General features: G+C 39.1%; 1 protein-coding gene across 5 annotated transcripts in view; it reads right to left on the bottom strand.

The window, feature by feature from the left end:
* Positions 1-1,546: 1,546 nt before the first annotated feature.
* itprid2 (ITPR interacting domain containing 2) overlaps positions 1,547-23,197 on the bottom strand; it is a 156,704-nt gene continuing 135,053 nt past the window's right edge. For 4 of the 5 annotated variants that reach the window (XM_060827339.1, XM_060827338.1, XM_060827340.1 and 1 more), the window contains 6 exons: positions 22,777-22,904; positions 17,442-17,592; positions 14,236-14,295; positions 10,620-11,090; positions 4,643-4,758; positions 1,547-2,518 (listed from right to left, as the gene is read on the bottom strand). In XM_060827339.1, coding sequence (XP_060683322.1) covers positions 4,651-4,758; positions 10,620-11,090; positions 14,236-14,295; positions 17,442-17,592; positions 22,777-22,904 — 918 coding nt within the window. In that variant the 3' untranslated portion in view covers positions 1,547-2,518; positions 4,643-4,650. The remainder of the gene's footprint in view (positions 2,519-4,642; positions 4,759-10,619; positions 11,091-14,235; positions 14,296-17,441; positions 17,593-22,776; positions 22,905-23,197) is intronic. The other variant, XM_060827343.1, reaches the window with a different exon arrangement.

The raw sequence follows: 23,197 nt of genomic DNA, 5'->3' as shown, positions 1-23,197 counted from the left end.
GAGGTGATAGTGCAGCTGCTACCCTTTCTAATTGTGGGAGGCTTTGGGGTTTGGAGGTGCAAGCCAAGAGCCTTAAGTACATGCCGAATTGCAGGTATGCAGCCAAGGCATGCTGGTGGTGCTTTGACATCTGCATGGCATGTCAACCAAGCATTTGCTGAGGAAGGATTGACGTCAAATGTTTAAATACTGCTATGGGTAAGTCTGTGTGGACAGTATTCCATCACACTGCTGCTCACATGTACCATGCAAGAGGCTGGAGAGATAAGGTGCCAAGTCATTCAGTTATGAATTTTTAAAATTTATTCACAGGATATGGGCATTGCTGATTGGGTCAGCATTTATTCCCCATCTCTAGTTGCCCTCAAGATGATAGTGGTGAATGGTCTTCTTGAACCACTGCAGTCCACTTGGTATAACTAGACAAATAATGCTATTCGAGATGAAATTCCATGATGCTCACCCAGTGACGTTAAAGGGAAGGTAATATTTTTCAGATTCTGGATGGTTAGTGAAAACTCAGATTCTGATCTGCTCTGATAACCATGGCATTTGTGTGGCTGGCCTAGATTGTGATTAATATTAATGCTCAAAGTATTGAAAGCAGAGCTTCCATAGCAAATGGAAGCTTCCATTTCCAAAGCAAATTTCCATAGTGTTACAGCACATGTAGCTGACTTAAACTTTAACGAAAAGTGGAATTTCAAGTTTCAACCTTACTATGTACGTAAGAGGTAAATGTCTAATAGAAAGACACCAACAAATATTAGAACAAATTTAAATCTTTTACAATATTAATGCCACTGATTGTATGGGGATCTATTAACACAGCTGGTTGGATAACTTATTTGCAATGCAGTGACAATAATGGCACAGGATCAATTTCTATACTGGCTGAGATCACCATAAATGCTTTGCCTTTCCAAGTTAATCCCTCACCCGAAATCTGGTGATTTCAAATTAAATGCACCGCCAATCATCTTTCTCTGAGAGTGCAACATATGCTCCTCTGGCATTATGGTGTATTCTATTTTCAATGCTGCTGAATGTCAAGCAGAGGGTGATGTTGGCCTATCTTGTTAGACATGATTGCTGCTTGATACTCATGTAGCCCACAGCTCTGCAAATATTCCTAAACTGGAGAAAACAAAGAACAAACTGGGTAGGCAGAGTATGTTTCCGTTTTAATCACATTATCCTACTGTACTTCCATTTTGAAACATATGGTTTAACCGTTTGTGTGAACCAGTTGGAGTATGTACAGGTTATGCCTAGAAATGATAAATATCCATCTGTTTAGCCACTGGTGCAGAACCATTCAGCATGTTCTCATCAACTTCACATCGCATCCTAATAGTGGATGTGAAAGGCAAAATCAAACTCACTTGTACCTATTATCTTTCCTTCCATACTCATGTTTTCCTACTTGAATTTTTCCCTCTCTGTCCTCCACCTCTTGTCACTCTCCCATATCCTTCCTCACCAAATGCAAATTAAAATGAATAGAGAATTGATTTTACAAAAAAACAAACACTCAGAATTAGCCTTTTATATTTAAAATAAATATTTATTAGTGATTTCAATATATTCCACATGCATCCCACGTTAAACTCTTGTACAATTTCTTTTAGCATACATTCCATATACATGAACCATCATACACTTTCAGTAAATAAATGTATGGTAATATAATGTATCAAGTACAAATTAGAAAAAGCTTTCAGCACTAGTATTTTGCATCCCAACCCCAGTTACTGCACCTATTCAAGATTAGAAATAAATTCAAGATTATCAAATGAAATTAAATACTTAAAGCTTATAAAATACAGTGTAGGACCACCCCATACCAGTTCGTAGGACTCAGAAAGATGCCCTCAAATCTTTCTATTTAAAACTTAATGACAAAATGATTTTTCCTCTTAAAATGTAGTGGACTGAATATTTCAGAGATATTAAAGGTGATGTGATTACAAACAGTAGTAAAGGTACATTTGTCAATTCAAGTTTGCCATGTTAAACATTTATTGCACAGGGAATACCTCATAGAGGTCAGTGCTCCAAGGAGGAAATGATAACAAATTTCCATAGTGTTACAGCACATGTAGCTGACTTAAACTTTAACGAAAAGTGGAATTTCAAGTTTCAACCTTACTATGTACGTAAGAGGTAAATGTCTAATAGAAAGACACCAACAAATATTAGAACAAATTTAAATCTTTTACAATGATACACCCATTACATTTGAGTTAACAATTTTAAAACAATTTTAGCTCGGTGAAGCACAATCAAATACAAAAAATTGAGCTTAGATTTTGCATACAAGGTGTTCTGAAAAATGACTAGATAAAAGCAGCCCATTTCAGTAGCAGTAGCATTTTGTGAAGCACTGGATATCTACGTTGGTGCATTCAAATGGCAAGGTCCACCAGTACGAATTCCAAGAGGCATGAATTAAACTGTTCACCTGTGCTGAAGACTGCCTCTTTTGAACCCAGGCCACAAAAAAAAACATCCTTGACTAAAAGAAAATTAAAACAGGTTATACTTAAGTGGAACATGAAATGGGTACAATAGGGCAGTCAGTAACTAAAATTCACTTTGCATGTTTTTCAAGCAATATTTTTCATCATCATTCACAAATTTGGATCTTCATATATATGCTTTCTTGGATTCAGTAGCCTTAATTACTTTCTTAAACAGTCACGCAGAAATTTTTCTCACACTGACATAACCTGCTTGAACAGGACCACAACTTAAAACAGCATCACGTTTTTTTCCCAGTCTCTCAGATGTAAATCAAGCAAACACTTGACTTCACAATGAATCATGACAGATAATGAGAGGCAATACACTTGAGGAAGTCAAACAGGCAAGGGAGTACTTGATGAAGGGTAGGATCCTGGGAGGAACTGTGGATCAGAGGGAAACAAAAACTGAAATTGCTGCAAAAACCCAGCAGAAATGGCAGAATCTGAGGAGAGAAAGCATAGTTACTGTTGAAGGTCCAGTGACGCTTCTTCAGAACTGATTGTAGTTAGGAAACGGTTGGCATGTGGTTGTGGCGGCAGCGGCAGAAGAGGAGGAGAGTAGTTGAGCAGACAAAAGGAATGGGTAAAGGTCAGTTTGGGAGAATGAATAGCTGCCAATGGGGATCATTAATAACTGACAATGGGTTGTTTGAGGTAGCAGTCCCTGTGATGACAAGGCCTGGTGTGTGGGGGTTGGGGTAGGGACATGGGACAAGGTGCTCAGGCCCTAAAATCATTGAACTCCACACTGAGTCCTAAAGTCTGCAGGGTTCCCAAGCAGAAAATGAGGTGTGTTCTTCCAGCTTGCACTGAGCTTTGCTGGCGCACTACAGCAAGCCTGAGACAGGGATGTTGGCCAGGGAACAGGGTGGTGCATTAAAGTGACAGGCAACAGGAAGCTCAGAGTCTTTTTTATGACAAAACATAGGTGTTCTGCAAAACGGTCGCCCAGTCTTCGCTTTGACGTCCCAGTGTAGAGGAGACCACATTGTGAGCAACTAATGCAGTAGACTAGATTGAGTGAAGTGCAGGTAAATTGTTGCTTCACCTGGAAGATATATCTGGAGCCTCAGATAGTGAGAAGGGAGGAAGTAAATGGGCAGGTATTACACCTTCTGCGATTGTGTGGGAAGGTACCATAAGGAGTATCGGGAGGAGTTGGGAGTGGAGAAAGAATGGTATGTTAGCTTTGCTCTCCTTCCATAGATGATGCCAGATGTGGTGAGATTTTCCAGCAATTTCTGTCTTTGTTTCTAAATTCCAGCATCCACAGTTCTTTGGGTTTTTTTTGTTTAGTGGATCAGAGGGACCTTGGTGTGCATGTATACTGGGCCCTTACATTATTGGGACAATTAGATGAAGTAGTTAAGCAGGCATATAGGGTACTTGCCTTTATTATATAAGGCAGAGAGTTTAGGAACAGGGAATTTGATATTAGACACCAATCACAAAGAGGAATCCCTTTGTAAGAAAAACCGAGAAGAGACTACCTGCAGATTGCCTGTGATTAATTGAATGTTCTAAGATGTAGTATACAAACACTATATAGTTTTTATTTTGGTTGAATGAATCAGATTTCCAAAAATGTGTGCTTTTCTCATTCATTTAGAACCTTCCTGCAAGTAGGCCTTATCTTTTGCAAAAATAAAGCAAAACACGGTAGATGCAGTTTTTGGTATTTCAACATTTCATAAGACATCAAGAACTATGAAGGACCTTTTACAATGGCCCTAACTCTTAGACACAAATGACAGAACAATGTGACCTACTACTTTCTCTATATTGACAATGTTATCATCCAAGTCCACACAACGGTTGCTTAATCTTTGTATTCCTTTTTATCATCAATACACAATAAGTTGTTCAGGGCAGTTAGCTGCTAGTGAAAATGCTCACAGACTAAAGGAAAGAGGATCTTAAACATTTCAAATCTTACTAATGATAAATTTTAAGACTGAAATACGTACATGAAGGAATCTCATAAAATTGCTTTCTAGATAGTTTGACATAACTTTGAATAAAAGAGGAAGGCCAGATTTCAGAAAAGAAAATTATTAACCAGACTTTCTATCTCTTTGCCAGCACAGTAGTTTGAGTTAACAATAGTTACTCACCCTTACAGTTACAACTCTTCCCTTTGCCCAACAGCAGACCTACTAGTTGGAGATATCGCAGCTAGAAGTCCATCCATAATCTCCCGCCTTATTTCTCCAGCAAGTGATTCTTTTATCTGATGGTGACAGAATTATAGCAATTGTAAAAGTACAGCAATTATTAAAAGTAAAAGCAAACAAGACGTGTAATCTCTTCTAGGCAAACATTTTCAGTCAATTAATTTAATAACCTCTTTATGATGTTTACATGGCAGGATTTAGACTTTTCTAGGAATTGCGTACTACATTTCTCTTATGTTCTTGGTCAATGCTGATGTTATTCTCATGCCTAAGGATCTTTACTTTTCGATTTGTAAGACAGATTTGAAACTAAATGTTCAATTTTAACACTAGCACCCAATTGGGGCCACTTTGCAAGTGGAAAATGGAAACGTTACACCATTTTCCACATCCTGCTTTTATCAAATTATTTAGTGCCTCCAAAAAAAATTAATTATGGGATTCAGAATGTGTCACACTGTTTAGTTTGCGAATCAGATATTCTGCTGAAAGGCTATGAGCCTTATTGCTGCTGTATATTTAAATATATGCCAATTTTCTGAAGCTTAGGGTTTCTATGATAATAAACCAGGGCTAATCATAAAATGGGACAGTGATATGAGATCATGCCACTAACAATTCAGTTAATGAAGGCCTTTTCTTAAGTAAACATGACCACTCAATGGATTTAAACATTAATTCTTATTCTAAATATTAAATATTTAGCAATTCATTTATCAGTGTAAAAATAGCTAAAAGGTAAGTTTGAAAGGGACATAAATTTTCCTTTAGCATGTCAAAGAATAGTGGAACAATAATATACTCGTTTAGGACTCCAGCCAAATTAAACAACATTTTGAATACTGTATCCTATTTTGCTCATTTGGTCACAAGGGAACTATTCAAGATCTGGAGGCATGATGAAGAAAGGCCACAGGAATGATCTAGCCTAAGGGCATGATTTTGACAGGTAACATCTCTTTATCTTTTTTAAAAAAAGGCAACTGATGGAATAGCAGGGGAACATTTAATACAACGATACAAGATAAGTGACACAGCAAAAAACAAAGTCGAACCTCCAGCAAAACTTTGAAATTAGTTGAGGAGGTTATCATACCAAAGCACTGAAGAGCTAAGTGAACGAAAACCAGTATTAATCCTGAGAATTTAAAAAGCTTTGTCAAGTTGAATTACCAATCCATTGCCAGTTTGACAACATGTGTAGAAAAATATATTGTATCTATGAAATAGTTCGTTATTGAGTCATACTGGACTTTATTCAAATCTAAACCTAGTTTCTATGTTGCACAAGGTAACTTACATTTGGTAACTGATTATTTTTAAGAATACAGTCTATGAAAAATTTATTCTAACCATTGGTTCTAAACATTGGTTTAATAGTTCTTAGGTAAATTGAAAATGCAACAACTGAAGACTTTACAAATTTGTCTTTTATATCTTTTCACGGGTTGTCTCTGGAGTCTTATTAACAATGATTTCAGGTGGCCTTATGGAGATTGGCTTTCTGAAAGCCAAAAAATAAAAATCTTTTACAAATCTGAATTAATAAAGGTTGTTGGTTTGGTAAAGGCAGGTTAACCCTAAGGTTTCCCCTGGCTGTTTGTGTAGTCAGCACCATCACTAGGTAGAGATCCACATGCCCATCCACAAAAATCACGACGTTTATCGTACACAGACACTAGTAAACAAGTTCACAATTTGGAGTTCACTACTGAACAGCTCGCTCCATTCACCAGAACTATCAACTGAAAGCAGCTTTATTCTGAAGTTAAGTCAAGATTAACTCTAAGATTGACATGATAATCTATGGTAAACAGTGTAAGATAACAATGAAAAAAAAATTGATGTGCGATTCTGTTAAGTACTTCAACATGGAACAAAAAACTCATCACATACCATATGTACACCACATATAGTGGAGCAACACCTTCCAGTGTTACAAAAGTTACTATTTGTTGGTAGGAAATTTCACCCCCCTGTTACATAAGTCACTTGGAGATGTAAAACCATGCAGCTTTGTAACAGACAATGATAGGTGTCATTTCCCCACAGACATTATTCTATACAGATCCATTTCTCATCACCCTGTCCAAATTTGTCTGAGCTTTCCTCACCCTTAATCAGAATAAGCATTTACAGGTCTCCAAAGAGGAATTCTGTAATTCAAAATTAAAGCATCAATTCAGTAAAAATGTTAATTCAAGACAAATTAAATGACCATTAGAAGTGACTAGTTGTTTTTAACCAATAACCTGCCATTTAAGTTTGAACACTAGATTTGTTATTTCAACTGCATCACGGCACAACTTTAAAATGACCAAATGCTATTTAGAGTTTTCACAACGTTTATATTCAGCTCAACAACACATTGGAACATTCACATTGCTAAATGTAAAATGGGCTGATTTCAAGATTTCATGATCTAAAGAATCATAGATAAGATGATAAAGAATTATGAATGTTATTGAACTCAAACGCAAGGCATTGCAGAACACGAGAACCCCCCAGTGAATCTGCTCCCCACCGTTCCCTCACCCCCCCCATCCCCCTTGCCAAAAAATAATGGCTACCTAACCAAACTGAATTTATACTTTGTTAAATTCAAGCTCAACAAATTTTTCAACTATATTTTTGCGTATGTCTTATATCCATGTATTTATGATATCCTCTCTATTTCCTGTCATTGGGGAGGGGTGGGGGTGGGAGGGCACGGAGGCGCGGAGTGCGATGGCCTTGTGGAATTATTGCTGGACTGTTAATCAGGGGATTGGAGTTCGAATCCTGTCTCAGCTGACAGTGGAATTTGAATTCAATTCTTAAAAAATCTGAAATCATTATCACAAACCTATTGCCAATTGGTCAGAAAAGTCCAACCAGCTAAGAATTCAGAAAATTTACAGCCCAAGAACCTTTGATCCTCCAAGCCTGTGCCGATCCAAATCCACTGTCTAAACCTATCGCTCAATTCCTAAGCCTCTGTATCCCTCTGCTCCGCACTACTCATGCACCTGTCCATAGATTCACAGATATCTACTGTGCCTGCCTCTACCACCTCTGTTGGCAACGCGTTCCAGACACCCACCACCCTCTGTGTAAAGTACTTGCCATGTGTATCCCTTGAAACTTTTCAACTCTCATCTTGAAAGTGTGACCACTTGTTATTGAATCCTTCATCCCAGGAAAAAGCTTATTTCTATCCACCCTGTCTATACCTCTCATGAGTTGGTAGACCTCAAATCAGGTCCCCCCTCACTCTCCTTTTTTCCTAATGAAAACAAACCTAACCTACTCAACCTCTGTTCATAACTAGCACCTTCCATACCAGGCAACATCCTCATAAACCTTCTCTGCTCCCTCTACAAAGCATCCACGTCCTTTTGGTAATGTGGCAACCAGAACTGTACACAGTATTCTAAATGCAGCCGAACCAACGTCGTGTACAATTTTAACATGACCTGCAGCTCTTGTACTTAATACCCCATCTGATGAAGGCAAGAATACTATATGCCTTCTTGACCACACTATCCACCTGTGCAGCCACCTTCAGGGTACAATGGACCTGCACTCCTAGATCTCTCTGCTCATCAACTTTTCCAAAGAGATCACTAATGTCTTTTAGGGAAGGAAACTGCCATCCTTACCTGTTCTGGGCTGTATGTGACTCCACACTACGATGCAATTTTGTTGACTCTGAACTGCCCTCTGGGCAATTAGGAATGGGCCATAAATGCTGCCTAGCCAGCGATGCCCTCATCCCATGAATGAATTTTTTATTATTATTATTCAAACTAGCCTAACACTTCTATAACATTATTTAAATCTTCTGAATTTATCCACAAATGTTAACAGACTTGGATCAATTTTAAACTTATCCATACTGAATGTAATTTGCCATTAAACTTTCAAGCAAGCATCTGTTTTATCTGCTCCATCACATGCACATATATATCATTAAAATTGATAAATGCAATGTACTAACAAATGTTTTACAAACAATCCAATGGGATTGTCATAGAGTCACAGAGATGTACAGCACAGAAACAGACCCTTCGTTCCAACTTGCCCATGCCGACCAAATATTCCAATCTAGTCCCACCTGCCAGCACCCGGCCCATATCCCTCCAAACCCTTCCTATATCCAACAAGATGCCTTTTAAATGTTGCAATTGTACCAGCTTTCACCACATCCTCTGGCAGCTCAGTCCATACACGCACCACCCTCTGCTTGAAAAAGTTGCGCCTTAGGTCTCTTATATCTTTCCCCTCTGACCCTAAACCTAAGCCCTCTAATTTTGAACTCCCCAACCTCCGAGAAAATTTATCCAATTATCCTATCCATGCCACTCATGATTTTATAAACCTCTGTAAGGTCACCCCTTAGCCTCTGACGTTCCAGGGAAAACAGCCCCAGCCTATTCAACTCTCTTGATAGCTCAAATCCTCCAACCCTGGCAACATCCTTGTAAATCTTTTCTGAACCCTTTCAAGTTTCACAACATCTTTTAGATAGGAAGGAGACCAGGATTGCATGCAATATTCCATAAGGGGCCTAACCAATTTCCTGTACAGCTGCAACAGGAGCTCCCAACTCTTGTACTCAATATTCTGACCAATAAAGGAAAGCATTCCAAACACCTCCTTCACTATCCTATCTACCTGCGACTTCACTTTCAAGGAGCTATGAATTTGCACTCCAAAGTCTCTTTGTTTGTCTGCTGGCAACACCCATTTTGTGCTGGATTTTAAGGCACTTCTCTTCATCTGATATCATTGATTTTGAGTAAGAACCATTTGTGTGAGCTTGTGATTCCATAATCAGGACATAGGGTGAAACTGAAATCATCATATTTTCGTTTTAGCTCCAAATCATCACCAGTTTGTATCTTTAACATGTCAAGTTAATATGAAAGCAAGCACTGCACATTTTCCTAAGAAATAAATATGAATAAACCTTTTATAATAAAATTGTCCATTTTTGAACAGCTCATCTTTTCCCCCTTAGGTTACGAGAGAGATAATTACTTTCAGTGCCATTTGCTTCATCTTATTTCAACTTGATCAGAAGGCGTACTTTGGCGAGACGACACAAGCTAAAATATTCCATCTGCTGGAATCTCACCATTTATATTTATAACTGACCTATTTTCTAGAGCAAGCAGGGTAGGATCTTGAGTGGGGAAAGTAGGGGTCGTTGGTCTGGGGCAGAACAAGCCAGGAAATAGGAGAAGTGGGGGAGGTGAGGTTGTCAGGTTGAGGAGATGTAGGTATTGAGTCCTGGGGTTGTTTGTGGTCTGTGGAAGGTGTAGTTGTGGGTGTGAGAGCTAAGAATGAAATCAATTGAATAACTCCACAGGAGTTAGACTGTGTGTTTAATAGTTTTACATTTCCTGAGTAACTGTTTACTTCATTTCATTGTAACCCTTCACATTCTCTAATTTAAATGGATCCATTTGAAGGCTCCTGGGTGTGTGGGAATTAGCAGAATGTTCTATTTCCCAGGCAATTCCTTCAGAGTGTGCAGAGACCCCTTGCAAAACTCTCATCAATGCTAGAATAACAAGTGTCTGGCCAGCAGAAAATACAGACGAAAGAATTTATTTGACTGAAATGCAATGCACAGTTCACTAAATAGATACACGTTCTGCTTGTTTAATTTTCATCAGCAGTTAACAGAGATTTTAGAATATCATTTGCAATCTGCACAGAAGCAGTGAAAGATTTCTGAACTTAAACTCCCTCAAGATACAATCAAAATTACCCAACCGATATTTTTGAGGTGCAAGGAAAACTATTGCCCCATTGGTTACTGAGGTGAGCATGGATTTACAAGAAGTGGGACATTTCCAAGCTTCCCAGGACCACTTACTGCTACAGCCTTCAGTACCTCAACAGATTCCGGTACATTAAAATCACTGACCTCTTGCAGAACGTTCTGAAATTCTGGATGATCCAAAATGTTGCTTTGTGCTTCTTTAGCATTAGGGACTGCTGTAGCTCCAGTCAGTTCAGGCGTCTCACTTCCTGACTTCAGCTGCACAGATCCTGGTGACGACCTGTCTTCTGTAACCTGCTTTCCCTGTCCAACTCGGGCAGGGAGTGAGGGAGTCAGCATAACTGAAGCACGATAAACCTGCTTGCTTTGCGACGACGAGGTAGCTGGGGTTGCTGATTTTTCGGAGTGTACAGTAGAGCTTGGTGCACCTTGATAATTGTGACCCAGAGACCTTGAATATTTAGGCATCTGGCCTGGGCTCGAACAACGTGAAGTTGAGTCTAAGTTAGTGCAGGGTGTAGAGTAGGATTGCGGGTAATCACATTCATCTCCTAAAGGTTCAGAGAACCCTAGTTCAGATCGAAGGTAAGACTGTTCCCTCAAAAGCTCATTTACCTGGATTTAAACAAAAATTAACAATAAATCAGTGACAGAATATTATACAGAAAATAATACATTACTGGAAATTTCCACCTTTCAACAGGAGAGAACAAGCTTATTTGATGCAAATTTTATTTTCTATTTTACCTGTGTCATTTAGTGCTAAGTAAGGAATTATATATGTAAACATGGATAAACTAAAAATATCACTTTGCTTAAATCAGTTAAAATCATTACAATGGTAAGCATTCCCAGGTTATTACAACGGCAATATGATTGGGGCAGATGAGGTGTGTGTGTGTGTGTGTGTGTGTGTGTGTGTGTGTGTGTGTGTGTGTGTGTGTGTGTGTGTGTGTGTGTGTGTGTGTGTGTGTGTGTGTATATAAAGTTATTACTTTACAACAAAGAAAACTAAAGCTTCCAACTTATTCTGAATTAGTTTTACATTAGACTTATGTATTCTATTTTCCATATTCATTCATGGGCCAGTTAGGAATGCTCTTGAAGCATCAGTAATTTAAAATCAGTGCTTTAAAATGTTTCCTTATTTCAAGACTGACTTCAATATTCATTGTTCCTACACCATACACATTTCAGATCTGTTGTACAGAACATTTAGGTATCAGAGGGAGAATGATAAAACCCACATTCAGCTCTTTTCTTGCATTCATTAGCATGTATCCTCTATCATTAGTACGTCGTGGCTGGGAATTTGTTGCAATATCAGCAAAGAAATAAGAGTTGGCTATTCAGCCCCTCAAACTTTCTCCTCCATCCTACAAGATCATGACTGATCTGCCCCAAGCCTCAAGTTCTCTTTCATGCCAGCTCCTATTGGGCCTCACCTCCTTAATTTTTCAAATGGACCTTACAACAATCTAGTCTCCACAACTCTTTGGGTAGAAAATTCCAGATATTCACTACCCGAGAGAAGAAATTCTTTTGCATCTCAGTTTTAAAAAAGTGTCATGATGTGATTAGCAATTTTTAATAAATGACTACTTGCGTTCTTGATCAATACAATTGAAAGATTGAATCTTACAGCATAGAAGGCAATCATTTGGTCAATTGTGCCTATGCTGGCCATTAGAAAGTGAATTATCAAAATAGTTCTGCTCTTCCTGTTACTAACTGATCATGGAGTCATAGTCCTAGAGATGTACAACAGAAAAAAAAACCCTTCAGTCCACCTTGTCCAGACCAACCAGAATCTTAAATTAATCTAGACCCATGTGCCAGCAAGTGGCCCATATCCCTGAAATCCAAACTATTCATGTACCCATCCAGATGTCTTTTTAAATGTCATAATTGTACCAACTTCCACCACTTCCTCTGACAGCTCATTCCAGATATGCATCACCCTCTGTGTGAAAAAGTTGTCCCTTAGATCTCTTAAATCTTTCCCCTCTCATCATAAACCCATGCCCTCAAATTTTGGACTTCACCAATCCAGGGAAAAAACGTTGTCTATTTGCCTTATCCATGCTCATGATTTTATAAACCTCTATAAGGTCACCCCTCAGCCTCTGATGCTCCAGGGAAAACAGTCCCAGTCTACTCCACCTCTCTCTATAGCTCCAACCCTCCAACCCTGGTAACATTCTTGAAAGAGTTCAGAAAAGATTGACAAGTTTCACAACATCCTTCCTAGGAAGGAGACCAGAATTGAATGAAGTGTTCCAACACTGGCCCAACTAACATCCTATACAGCCACAACATGACCTCCCATTTCTGATACTCAATGCATTGACCAAAAAGTAAAGCATACCAAACACCTCCTTTACTATCCTATCTACCTGTGACTCCACTTTCAAGGAGCTATGAACCTGCACTGTCTCTTTGTTCAGCAACACTCCCCATGACCTTACCATTAAGAGTAAACGTTCTGCCCTGATTTGCCTTTCCAGAAACGCAGCACCTCACATTTATCTAAATTCAACTCCATCTGCCATTCTTCAGCCCATTAGCTCACCTGATCAAGATCCCATTGTACTCTGAGATAACCTTCTTCACTGTCCACTACATCTCCTAATTTGGTGTCATCAGTCAAATTAGGAGCACGATAAGGCCACACAGCCTTTTGAACTTGCTCTGCCATTCGTTAGATCATGACTGAATCCACATTCCTGCTCACCCTCAATAATGTTTCACCCTTTGCTTATCAAGGATCCAATGACCTCTGCCTTAAAAATGTTCAAAGATTCTATCTCCACTGTTTTTTTGAGGAAAATCGTTCTAAGAAATTGCTGAAACACTGACTGAAAACTTTTCCTTATCGCTGCCTTAAATTAGATTAGATTACTTACAGTGTGGAAACAGGCCCTTCGGCCCAACAAGTCCACACCGACCCGCCGAAGCGCAACCCACCCATACCCCTACATTTACCCCTTACCTAACGCTACGGGCAATTTAGCATGGCCAATTCACCTGACCCACACATTTTTGGACTGTGGGAGGAAACCGGAGCACCTGGAGGAAACCCACACAGACACGGGGAGAATGTGCAAACTCCACACAGTCAGTCGCCTGAGTCGGGAATTGAACCCGGGTTTCAGGCGCTGTGAGGCAGCAGTGCTAACCACTGTGCCACCGTGCCGCCCATAAATAGGTGCCTCTTTATTTTTAAAAAGTGACCCTTTGTTGTAGATTCCCCTACCAGAGATTTATAAAAACCCTTTCCACATCCACACCGAGACCAGTGACAATTTTTTATATTTCAACCAAGCCATGTCTTATACTTCTGAACAGCAATGGGTGACATTCAGCATCAACTTGATCAATAAGATAGCAAATATAATTGAAACCATTTTTTCCAAAATATTATTAAGTAAAATAATAGAAAATGAGCACAACATAAGTATAAAGAATTTGGGAATCTAATTGACATCATTTACTAGATTCACACAAATTCACGATATTCAATGATACAGGGACTAACCTGCATTGCAATTGACAACAGAATGTGAGAAAGTGCTGATCCCACTTATAAAAGTTATAAATGTAGACAGAAGTCAATCACATTGGATCGTCTGCATTGATATATAGTTCATAGGAGGAGATCAGGAGTTTCCAGTTCAAAAGATTGAGTGCTGCAAAGCAGTTTATATATAATCACTGTTTGTATATAAAAATTGTTCATGGGACAATGTAATTTACATACCGGTTCCATTACATTGAGAGAGGAGGAAGAAGCAGAATCTACGTTATCAGTGAATGTCCCCTGAAATGTGAGAGAACAAAATCATTCAAAACATGTAGCATGCAAATTCTGGTCAGCAAACATATTGCCTTTTCCAGTTCCATGGAATTTTAAAGAAAAGTGGCCACGCAAGTAGATAAAGTGGTAAAAGTGGTATACGGCATGCTTGCCTTTATTAGTCAGGAATTGAGTAAAACATTCAGGATGTCATGTTGCAGTTTTATAAGGGTTTGGTTTGGCCATACTTAGAGTTTTGAGTTCAGTTCTGGTCGCTACATTACAGGAAGGATGTGGAGGCTTTGGAGAGGATGCAGAACGATGTTTACCAGGATGCTGCCTGGATCAGAGGCTTTGAGCTATAAGGGGAGGCTAGAAAAATTCAGGGTGTGTTCTCTTGAGTGGCAAAGGTGGAGAGGACACTTGATACAAAGTTTATAAAATTATGAGATGCATAGATAGGGTTGACGGTCAGAATCCTTTTTCCCCAAGAGTTGAAATGTCTAATACAAAGGGACAGGCATTTAAGATGAGAGGGGGAAATTCAAAGAACAGATGAGGGGCAGTTTTTGTTTCTACAGAGAGTGTGGTAGGAGTCTGGGGTGGTAGTGGAGGCACATACAAGGGGATTTAAGGGGCTTTTAGATAAGCACACAGATATGCAAGGAATGGAGTGATATGGATTAACGGCAGGCAGAAGGGAATGGTCTAATTTGGTGTCATAGAACATAAAACATAGAACAATACAGCACAGAACAGGCCCTTCGGCCCCGATGTTGTGCCGAACATTTGTCCTAGCTTAAGCACCTATCCATGTACCTATCCAATTACCGCTTAAAGGTCACCAATGATTCTGACTCTGCCACTCCCACAGGCAGCGCATTCCATGCCCCCACCACTCTCTGGGTAAAGAACCTGCCCCTGACATCCTCCCTATACCTTCCACCCTTCACTTTAAGTTTATGTCCCCTTGTAACACTCTGTTGTACCCGGGGAAAAAGTCTCTGACTGTCTACTCTATCCATTTCCCTGATCATCTTATAAACCTCTATCAAGTCACCCCTCATCCTTCAACGTTCCAATGAGAAAAGGCTTAGCACTCTCAACCTATTCTCCATTCCAGGCAACATCCTGGTAAGTCTCCTCTGCACCCTCTCCAAAGCTTCCACATCTTTCCTAAATTGAGGCGACCAGAACTGCACACAGTACTCCAAATGTGGCCTTACTAAGGTCCTGAACAGCTGCAACATCACCTCATGACTCTTGAATTCAATCTCTCTGCTAATGAACGCTAATATACCATAGGCCTTCTTACAAGCTCTATCCACCTGAGTGGCAACTTTCAAAGAGCTATGAACATAGACCCCAAGATCCCCCTGCTCCTCCACCTTACTAAGAACCCTACCATTAACCCTGTATTCCACATTCTTATTTGTCCTTCCAAAATGGACAACTTCACACTTGACAGGGTTGAACTCCATCTTCCACTCCTCAGTCCACCTCTGCATCATTTCTAAGTCCCTTTGCAGCCAACAACAGCCCTCCTCACTATCCAATGTCATGTTTGGCACGACATCATAGGCCACAGGGCATGTTCCTGTGCCTTAATGTTCAATGTTCTAAATCGCAAGCTAGAAGACAAAATGGTGGATTTCAAAATATCAGGTGCACTACCTTCCTTTTGTTGAAACCCTGCTTTCTAACATATTTTCCTTTATTACAAGATTACTGCTCATTAACTGTGTCCCCAAAACTGTCAGCTTTTGAGAAAAGCATGCAGGATCTGCAGGGCTCGACAAGACACAAAACAAAAGAAAAATATTTTGGAGAGGGAGCGAATGCTCCAGAGAAAAATGCAAAGGCCAGAAAGGCAGAGAATGCATTGCCATCAGTGCTGGTTACCCTGCAGTAATTTAATGTGTCTCCAAGAGGTAAAGTGAGAATTCTACCCCAGTAATTCACCTCAGGGTCAAATATATGAAGGTTGTGAATTGTTCGATTCGGACTCTGGAAATTGCCAAGGAGAGGGATGGAGTGTATTTTTCTGGGAAAGATGGAGAATAAAATTTAAGAGTAGGAATCAAGGATAATTGTTTTGGTCCTCCCATTTAACTGAAGGACATTTCTCCACTGAACCTTGGAGAAGCGGGCTAATCATTCAGAAGTAAAAACAAAAAGTGCTGGAGAAACTCAACAGGTCTGGCAGCATCGGTTGAGAAACAGAGTTAATGTTATGAGTCCAACCTAATGTTTATTTGGAATCGAAGAGACCAGTAAAATGATAGATTTAATGCTGTCAACAGATGGGAGCCCCAGCAAATGAAACAGTAGGGAAAGGTGCTCAGAGCAAATATCAGCAGGAGTGTCAATGGTAGCAGAGAAAAGATATAGATGAAGAATGGATATTAATGGTAGGCATCACAAGCTCAGCAAACCCATACAAACAAGACAAGACCTGGGGAGAACGGTGAGGGGATACTCAAAGTGGAGAGCAGAGTTCTTCGCCTTGAGTTGTTGAACTCAATATTGAGTTCTGAAGGTTGTAAAGTGCCAACATGGGAAATGAGATGCTGTTTCTGCAGCTTACACTGGGTTTCATTTGAACACTGTTGCAGGCCTAGGACATAAACTTTCATAAGACAACAAGATAGCATTTAGAAATGGCTAGCAATTTCATTGGATTTTGATTTGATTTGATTTATTTATTGTCACGTGATACAGTGAAAAGTGTTGTATAGTGTTGCCACTCTCCAATGCCATCTTGAAACTTGGAATGATAGTCTGCTGATAATTCAGGTCAGTTAGGAGCAATTAACGTATGACCTGATTAGAATCTATGAGTGCCAGGAATGGCATTGAGCATTAACAGAGGCAGTCGCAATAATTCATTTCCCAATTTCATTTGCAGGGGGTATGAAATACCAAATGGAGGGTCTGGCATTTCTCTGCAGAATAAATTCAAAAGCAAAAGGCAATGTCCAAAAGCAAAAGCCAATGAAAGTGCCTTGGGCACAACTCCTACAAGCTCTCCCTCATTTCAAAGGATGCCAGATTTGGCCAAACGAAGCAAGAAAAAAAATACATTTCAGGAAGATCAAAGTTATTTAAAATATCCATCCAATATAGTAATTTAGAAAAAGGATCAATAGGACTAAATGCATGTAACTCACAGAACAAGGTGGAGGATTAAACATGGTGTACTGGTTCGGGGCTTTGAGCTGTTCTTCCAGAGACAACGATCGCTCCTCCAGTTGAAATTCCAACTCTTGGAGTTCCATACGCACGCAATTTCGAAGGTTCTGCAGTTGGTCAGCTTCTTGTCTGCAACCGAAGATAAAATACTCAATCTTCTTTTTCTGCTTTAAATGCTCTTGACATACGTTACATTTCAATATTTGAGGACGTGAGACATTCAGTGCTTTCATGTGGCATACTTGAAACAATTCAGAAAGCAATGACCATAGTATCACTACATTATAGCTAAAGCAATGAACTATTCATCACAGTTTTTCTCTAAGACACAATTCTGGGCATGAAATCAAATTCAGAGCAACAATAAAATCCAGAGATTGGCTTGACATTTTAACTGAACTGAACATTTCCACTTAAAAGAAATAGATAACTCATACAACATTACTTTGAAGATAAAACTAAACCTAATTTCACTGGAATGGACTGAAGGCATTTTTTAAAAAAGAAATTAATAAAATATTCAACATTGCAAAAACCCTGCAGTCTGATGACAATGACTTGAGATGATCAGCATTTATTACATTGTTAACTTTTTTTGGGGGGGACTCACATCTCATTCCTAATCTGTGTTCTTATATTGCATTATTATTTCTCAGCGCAGATAGGAACTAATTATCCCATTTTGCTCTTGATTCACTTAAACCTGTTGTATTGGCGCCTTTTAAAATAAATTAACTTACTCTGGGAGAAAGGTATTCACCAGGGAAACTTATTTTTCAAAATTAACCTTGTTATGACTAACCTCGGGTAAAAAGGGAAGGGGATCCAGTTTGTCTCTTCTCACCTGGGTGCTTAAATGATTCGAGATACGTGTGGGCGGCACGGTGGCACAGTGGTTAGCACTGCTGCCTCACAGCGCCTGTAGACCCGGGTTCAATTCCCGACTCAGGCGACTGACTGTGTGGAGTTTGCACGTTCTCCCTGTGTCTGCGTGGGTTTCCTCCGGGTGCTCCGGTTTCCTCCCACAGTCCAAAGATGTGCGGCTCAGGTGAATTGGCCATGCTAAATTGCCCGTAGTGTTAGGTAAGGGGTAAATGTAGGGGTATGGGTGGGTTGCGCTTCGGCGGGTCGGTGTGGACTTGTTGGGCCGAAGGGCCTGTTTCCACACTGTAAGTCTAATCTAAGTCTAATCTAATCTAATCTGGAATGGTAACAAATCAGGGAACCTCAACCAGCGAATGGTTGTAAGACTGTGTAAAACTAGAGACCACAAAGCTAACTTTTAGGCAACAGCTAAGGGAGCACTTTTGCATGGTTACAAATTCTTGGCTATCTCGGAGGTGTTAGAATCAAAACTGTTCAACCTCGCTCCAAAATGTAGCACAGAAGGAGCCAAAAAATAATTTCAATGAAAACCTAATATAAAAGCATGTGAAATCTTGATCATCTGTTGCAGTTCAAAATTGTTTCTCTTCATAGCCTGGTACATGGCCCAAGGTTGCCTTTGAAATCTGTAATGTTTTAATTCCTTATGCTTTATTTTAGAAGATTTGGAAGATCAATGAGAAACTGACAGTCCCAGTCTGGTGCTTTTCATAACTGTTCAACTACAGCCACATGCTGCACAATTACTTGCGTAACTGGCAATCTCAATGGCTTGAAGTTTCAACTGGGCTGTACATTTGCTGTTCTAAGGTTGTGCCATATTGACATATTAGGAAATGGAACTATTGGAAACACAGCATGCATTACAGAGATAGTAATATTGACATCATGTGTCGACGTGCACAGGCATGAAGAGTTGAACTGCCACCTTTAATGGTGCGTCTTTCTATTCTCCACCTATGAGTAGGTTTACATCATGACAAAACTGACTTTGTTGGCATGCAGGTGGTGAGTAGAAAGAGTTTGGATTTTTTGACCAGAAATCAAGAGTTGACTTTTATGTGAGTTTGACTGCTACTTAGGAATAAACCATTCTTGAAATTAATGACTGATTCACAGTAGAATTTGGAAATAGTTAAGATTACAGCTCAAAGATTCATGTACATTTTAGAGAGGAGGGGTGTGGAGATAGGGAGAAGTGCTTATGCAGTGGCTGGAGATCAATGGTGTAGCTTTTAACTTACATGAAATCACCTGAATACAGAAGTTCAATGCAGGTCAGTAAAATTCATGGATCACACCAAGTTTGGTAGACTGTTGAAGTGGAGGGGACAAATTGAGATAAGTGAAGAATTTATCAAAATAGTAAGCTAGTGTAATAGAAGATTAAATTGCTCATAGAGATACAGCTGGAAGAAAATACAAGTAGGATGAAAAAATAGAAAGAAACATGTTTTCGTGGGTGGAAACAGAGTCATTAGGGACAATCAAGCGACTGCTGGACATGCACATGGACAGCAGTGACTTGAGGGGTGCGTAGGTTAGGTTATTTTATCTTATTTTAGATTAGGAATAATCCTCCGCACATCATCATGGACCAAAGGGCCTGTTCTGAGCTGTACTTTTCTATGTTCTATGTATACCACCGTATATATTCTCAAGATGTCTCAACATGCTTCACAGCTAACAAGTTATTTTTAAAACAAATGTGAATGCCCAAAAGGCAGAGGTTGAATAGAGACAGGGCTGACATTATCCATGAATGGTCTCAAAATAGCAAAACATCATCTAGTTACCACAGTAGACTGAAGCTCAATGCAGCTAAGTATAAAAGCAAGAGGAATGCTTGACTAGGTGGGCAATAGTGGAGCGTTCGTTGGAAGGTGTCATGCTGAAATTATTGATTGACTTGGTCAAATGACACCTTTGAATTATGTAACTTACAGAGAAAATGCTGCAAACAGACAGGTGGTCAGGTAGCAACTGATAAGAAAACACACATTAACATTTCAAATGCAGATCGTTCCTCAAATGGTAATCATGTCAAAGAGAGAAACAGGATTTCTTCTTGTTGAGCAGATTTGGAGGAGAAATGGCAGTGAATTAAATGTAAATGCCAAAAAAAATTTTGCAGCCAATCTGATCATCAGGATGTGATAGATTTTCAAACCTTGGAGGAAATACTGATAAAAGATTACACCATCAGTCCTTATAAAATATACATTAAATCTAAAGGATTTTTAATCTTAAAACCAGACAACTGAGAATTTACAAATCCATTAAGTAGACACTTTATAAAAATGAACTGACAATAGATCTGCACCTTGAAACTGACTGTAATCAGCCTGAACACTTGTGACCTGGTTTACACTAACATTATATTTTAGTCAATGAAGATTATATATTATACTAGACATCTACGGATATATATTTGTGACAATATAACATGCAACAGACTAAGAGTCTTGTCATGAAAGCACAAGAAATGGCAGGAGTAGGTCATTTGGTCAGATTGAAGCTGCTCTACAAGTCAATGATTCTGCCTGAAAGAATTGTGGCCCCAACTTCACTTTCATGCCTGTCCTCCAATAACTCTAGACTCCCTTGTCTAGAAATTATCTGCTTGGCAGCCTTGATATATTCAAAGACTCCCAACTTCTACCACTCTCTTGGGGAGACAATTCTAAAGATTACAAAGCTCAGAAGAAATTTCTCATTTTCTCCTTCCTAAATGGGAGACCCATTACTTTGAAGAATCACCTGGTTTTAGAATCCCAGATGAGCGGAAACATTAATCAAAACATAATTCTCCCACTTTAATCTTTGAGCCACGTGATCAACCATCACATCTTATTTATTGTATGTCAATTTTATAATAGCTCATGTAGTGTTTTTGTTTTTTAATTAGTCCCTAGATGTTTATAAAATCATTTTGACTCAGAAAGGCGCATTTGACACATCAAGTCCATGCTGATTCTTTATAGACCAATCTAGTCAGTTCCACTCCACACCACACCCAAAAACACTAACACTATCACCCAATAAGACGTTTTCCCCTTTACTGCCTAACCAACTTCCATTTCAGCACTGCTTTAACACAATTAAATATTTTAATACTTTTCTTCAGCATCAGAGGAACTCACTAAACACAGTTACGTGCCATTATGTATGAAGCCAAATTAGAGAACATTATAAGAAGCCCAAAGTGATTTTAACCCGATGGGTCAACTCTGCCCAACAATCTGTAATGGGTGCTACGTTTGATGAGGAACTCATCTACAGACACATAGATTATTAGGATCAGCGTGAGGCAGCTTTTAGCTTTCATTTTATTCTCGACTATTATTTGGAGTCCTTGCTTTGCTAAATGCCTGCTTTGGATGTTAAATTAAAATTATCCTCCTTTGGCAGATTCTCTTTCTCAGTCCTACCTATGCCATTGGCAACCATGTGGACTATGACAACTGGATCAGAGCTTTTAGATTCCAAAGTTCCACTCGCAAACCAAGGATACAATCTCAATCTTTAAACGGGGAGTCAGCACAGCCTCTGGAACTCTCAATCTAAGCTGCATTGTGTGGTATCCATTCTCCTAACTAAAGGGTCTCCCACCATTTCCCTTATACGTCCTCTCCTTGAAAGGCCAATCCTATAGCACAGTGTTGCCGTCAGTTTGTCTAACATCCCTGCAATGCTCTCACGGATCTAGGAACTGTCGGTTAGCTTTCAACTTCTTTCACTTTTCAAACAGTGTATCTTACTAAATGGCAGTGAAATGCAATTAGCTTTTATTGCATCAAATAAAATTTTGTTCAGTAACTCCTAATGAATTTAAATAAAATCTTCTGTGTTATCTTCTCCAATTAAATATCGCCTACATTTCCTGCACTCAAAATGCACGACACATATTAACAGTTTTGTAGGGAGATTACCTATTTAGTATGGACTTAGGGGAAAAATAGTGTAAGTTTTTTAAAAAAATGGAATAAATGGAAAAAAATGGCAAAATGGAATAATATCGTACAGGCACATAAAATCCAAAATCTGAAAAGCTCCAAAATCCGAATAACGTTTTGTGAAACTTTTCTCTCATTAACAAGGTTGTTTGGCATGCAAACAGTTAAACCAACTCCACACCCACTTGACCCACATCACTCAGATGTGACATGGGGGTGTGACCCAAAACTGGTAGGCATCAATTCTGTCTCAGGGCCTGTAGTACTCACAGGTGAGTCTGCTGTTTGGGAAGATTTTATAAAATTTAATTGTTAAACTGTTACTTATACAGAAATCTAAAAAAATTCCAAATTCCGAAAACCAGTTGGTCCCGAGGGTTTTGGATAAAGGATTGTGTATCTGTATTACAAAAGGAATAAATGAAAATAAAATCACTACTGATAAATGAATGGCAAGGCTTTAAAATCTCACCTCTCCTCATCAGATAAATGCTGATACACCAAAGTTTGCTGCCTCAGCATCATGAATTCCAAGTCCATCATCTGTGTTCTAAAAAAATTCAGATTCCTTCTCATTATCTGCAACTCTTGATATGTAGTCTGAAAAAAGGTTTTGAAGAAAAACTTAATGTTACAGATGCAGTGCATTTGTTGAGATTTTGCATGAAAGTAAATTTAATGTCACTTGTCATCAAGCTAATGTGTACATTAGCTTTAAGACGTTGATGAACACAGACTCTCTGATGAATTTAGACTTTGGCTTGCTAATACAGTACTGTGTGTATCTTAATTCAATGCTGGTACAATGGTAAGATTTTACATTCATGCATTCCTAAATTAAATAGATCATTTGCTGAACATGTTTTGATTAAAGGAAGGCGATGCCTGTTCAA

Source organism: Hemiscyllium ocellatum, chromosome 7, assembly GCF_020745735.1.
Source record: "Hemiscyllium ocellatum isolate sHemOce1 chromosome 7, sHemOce1.pat.X.cur, whole genome shotgun sequence".
NCBI lineage: Eukaryota > Metazoa > Chordata > Chondrichthyes > Orectolobiformes > Hemiscylliidae > Hemiscyllium > Hemiscyllium ocellatum.
This window is presented reverse-complemented; position numbering and strand designations above follow the sequence as displayed.